At 42.7% G+C, this 3,860-nt stretch overlaps 1 protein-coding gene across 3 annotated transcripts in view; it reads right to left on the bottom strand.

The window, feature by feature from the left end:
* LOC116685740 (cullin-5) overlaps positions 1-3,860 on the bottom strand; it is a 44,164-nt gene that overhangs the window by 25,842 nt on the left and 14,462 nt on the right. For all 3 annotated transcript variants that reach the window (XM_032510654.1, XM_032510653.1, XM_032510655.1), the window contains 3 exons: positions 3,421-3,552; positions 2,712-2,835; positions 1,227-1,402 (listed from right to left, as the gene is read on the bottom strand). In XM_032510654.1, the coding sequence (XP_032366545.1) occupies positions 1,227-1,402; positions 2,712-2,835; positions 3,421-3,552 (432 nt within the window). The remainder of the gene's footprint in view (positions 1-1,226; positions 1,403-2,711; positions 2,836-3,420; positions 3,553-3,860) is intronic.

Here is a 3,860-nt window from a genome sequence, read left to right as displayed (position 1 = left end):
AGAGGCTAAAAACAAGTTTAAAACTTGCCCTGTTTAAGCCTGTTGGGTGCAAAATCTATTAGGAGGATAACTCAGTGTAGGCAGCACCGATTGTTTTCATTTGTCTCGCTACTGACAGCATTACACACTTAAAAAAACAGAGCTACAGTCCATGTTGAAATCGATCAGGAATCTCCTTTAACGTGAGCTTGTTGCCCCGTGTGCGCTGATGGGCTCATCTGTTGACATTACCGAATGCCTTTCAACAGTTGCGTCCCACACAAACAAACATACATGTGTCATTAGTATGAGAGAGAAAAAAAAAGAGATTTTAACTGTGTCAGGCTCAGACAGAAAAATTTGGCCTGATCCGGACTCTAATCTCCACTACTATGTTTTGGTTAAAAAAACAAGTATCATTAGCTACGTTGACGACTCCCCACTACTCTGGTGTTTCTGAGCTGCTGAAACGGAGACATTTGAAAACAATGCTGCCCCCGTTTTGATTTGAAAACACCGGGGTTGCTTTGTAGTCTGGACGGACACAGACGGAGACCTTTGATAACGATGATGCACGTCAGTCAGGTCTCAGTGACAGCCCCACCTTGGCATCGGTCCAAGCTTATTAATCCCTGGTCCTACTTTTCGCCATTGTTATTCTTTATCTAAAGTACTTTCTGTATTTTAAACTTATATATCCATGATTTTCAACTGCAGAGTAACACCTGACAATCTGCCCGCCCAGACAGATTCTTTAAAAAAAACAAAAAAAGGTACCTGCAGAGTTTCTGACCACCAATGGTGCTAAGGAGCAATGTCTGACATGTGCAGTCCAGCCAATGGTTTCTTGCTATTCCACTGGACGACAGTTGGTGGCAGTAACATGTCAAGTAATTCAGCAATGTGCCAACAAAGGCAGGGAAACAGACTCTTTATATTCAGCAATTACCTAGTAGTTTTCATTGTTAATGGCAAAGTCCGCCATTCCCGCAGGGTATTTAATACCTACCCTTTCACACAGATTCTTTCAAACGATGCATGCACGTACTTAACCCTACTTATTACTTTAGTTTAGGAAGAAGATGACGTTCAGGGAGAAGCAAAGGAGAGCCTGCAGAAACAAAAGGAGCATTTATCTTGATAATAATTCCAGATCCCAGGAGTGAAAACAAGTGTGTTGTAACTCCATGAGATTCTGATTGTCGGCAGCAGGGACCCTGCATCGTCTACTTTTACAGCTCACTCACAATGCCGTTGGACATGAGGTGATGCCAGTGGAGTTTGCGTCCACTGTGATTCCTCTTGTAGAAGTCCTCCACCTCGGGGATCAGGTCCTCCAGCTCCGTGGGCAGCGAGACAAAAACCTTCTCACTGCTTCGGGACCACGCTCCGGCGTTCAAGATCTTAATGTTCACACTGTCCGCTGCAGGGAAACATGGGTAGAAGAACTCGGGTTAGTCTCAATCAGTTACGCAGACGCATCAAAGACAAACTGTGAGCAATGAATTTTATCTAATAAAACGCCCATAACACCTCTCTTGTTTGCTTGAACCAACGCCAAATTGTCATCAGTGTCTCAAAAAGACTTAAATGCATCAAAATCCTGATTTAACATAGGTGTGAATGTTACATTCCATTCTGTAAAGCCTCTCTAATCAGTTTTAATTTGTATCATGAATTTGAATCATAAATTGTTACACTGCTTTCCTTCCTGACGATTTGTCTGCATGAACATGCCTTGAAACAATCCTCCCTTCCTATGGAGCCTCTCTTTCTTATCCATCCACTCTCACGTTATTGAAGTGATGGAGGGATCTGCATGTTCTTGTGTCTCAATAAACCTTTAGAGCAGGGGTCTTCAACAGGGGGTCCGCGGAGGTACTGCATGGGGGTCTCAATGTTTGGGTTGATTAGACTTTTTTTATATCCCCCCCCCCCCTGCAATTTTTACACTAATTGAAATTCTTTAAATCCACATTAAACATGAATTCACACACTGTAGTAAACGATAATGGAGGCAGAAGGTCTTTCAGTTCATCCTACATGGCACTATAGGCCATTTGATATAACACATTTTATACAATATATATATAGGGGGTCCCCGCTCCATCTCGCCATCAGTTTGGGGGTCCTTGGCCTGGAAAACGTTGAAGACCCCTGGTTTAGATCATTGTAAGGCGAACGCTGATTTGTGTCGCATTGTTCTCTGAGCGCTCACTTTCAGAATCAACCCCACAGAGGTTAAGCCAGCAGATGAGAGGATACGAGCCACACAACAATCGTGATCGGATTGTTTCATTGCTTTAATGTAGCAGTGTGCATGTTATCACAGCTCATTGGTCTGCTGCATGAATGAAGCGATGGAAATAAAAAGTAATGAAAGGGACACTTTACTGCAAATAATGTTCCACTGATTCATGTAAAATTATTCCGTGTTAAAGAGACTCTTGCGTGTGGGCATGCCTGTGTGTCTGTGTGTGTGTGTGTGTGTTAGTGTGTGTGTGGGTGTGCGTGCGTCTGTGTGTGTGTGTGTGCGTCTGTGTGTGTGCGTGCCTGTGTTTGTGTGTCTGTGTGCGTGCGTGTGTCTGTGTGTGTGCGTGTTTGTGCGTGTTTGTGCATCTGTGTGTGTGCGTGCCTGTTTGTGTCAGTGTGTGTGTGCGTGTGTGTGTGCGTGCGTGTGTCTGTGTGTGTGCGTCTGTGTTTGTGCATGTGCGTGTGTTTGTGTGCGTTACCTGGCAGTGCTAGCCTGTTGTGTTTGTGCATCTCTTTGAAAACCTGATTGAGGTCCTCCGAGACCTTGATGTCCTGAAACATCCTGGCCAGCTTGTTCACGTAGTCGGCCGGCATTCCTACTTCCTACAAACACACAAACACACAAACACACAAACACACGCCATCAGGGAACAACACAAATAAAGAGAACAAATAACAAGGAAAAGGAGAAATTAATTTACTGCTATTGCCAGACGTTTTTCTTTTTACCCAGGCCTCGTTTACAAAACCTAAACTTTATAAATGTTTCTGTAGTCCCAAAACCTTCCAGGTAACAAAGCTGAACTACATTTCGGGTCTTGTTGACTCATTCTTTGACCAACTCGCTAATTTAAAATCTTCCCTCGATGTCTGTGAGCAACCTCGACAATTCAAGCCATGTGGGCACGAATGGTCTTCATGGAACTTATGATCATGAAGGGTCATGACCAAAAGAACGAGATATATCTTCAAAAAATAAATAAAAAAAGCCGGCGTAATGACCGAAGTCAAACAAGTGAAACTCAAAAGAAGATTACGCCCTACGCAATTAAATTTTTGTCTCAACCAGCTGAAATCTTTATACATTTATATCCTTTTTTAACAGATTCCCGCTGCATCGTTAGATCCCTCGCCCAGACACGTTGTCGTCTGCCTGAGTGTAAGAGGTTTAAGAAAAGTGTGACTCACTCTCAGCCACTCCACCATGTTCTCTTCAATCTCGCTGTCCGCTGAGATGTCCAGAATCAGGCGCCTGGTCAGGTGAGCTTTGTGGTAACGCATGAACACGTCTTTATTCTGGACGTATTTCAACACCAAGAGCTGCAAAAAGACAAGATGGAAGACTAAATGTATGTTAGGGGTGCACGATTCAGAAAAGGTCACGATACGATATTGGTTTTTGGGCTCCAGATTCGATTCAACATCGATTCTCAATTTTGAAAAAATGGATTCACAGTATGTAAATGTGGTTACGTTTGCCATGTGATAGCATACATTTACATAGAAGAAAATAAAAAATAAAAAATAAAATTAGATTTTTGGAATTCTATGAATCAATTCTGAATCTGTAGAGCTTTAATGTGAATTGATTTTTTTACACACACCAGACATATGTCAAAACAAAGGGA

The sequence above is a fragment of the Etheostoma spectabile genome, unplaced genomic scaffold (assembly GCF_008692095.1).
Source record: "Etheostoma spectabile isolate EspeVRDwgs_2016 unplaced genomic scaffold, UIUC_Espe_1.0 scaffold172, whole genome shotgun sequence".
Classification (NCBI taxonomy): domain Eukaryota; kingdom Metazoa; phylum Chordata; class Actinopteri; order Perciformes; family Percidae; genus Etheostoma; species Etheostoma spectabile.
The sequence above is the reverse complement of the archived record's forward strand: the minus strand, read 5'-3'. Positions and strand labels throughout refer to the sequence as shown.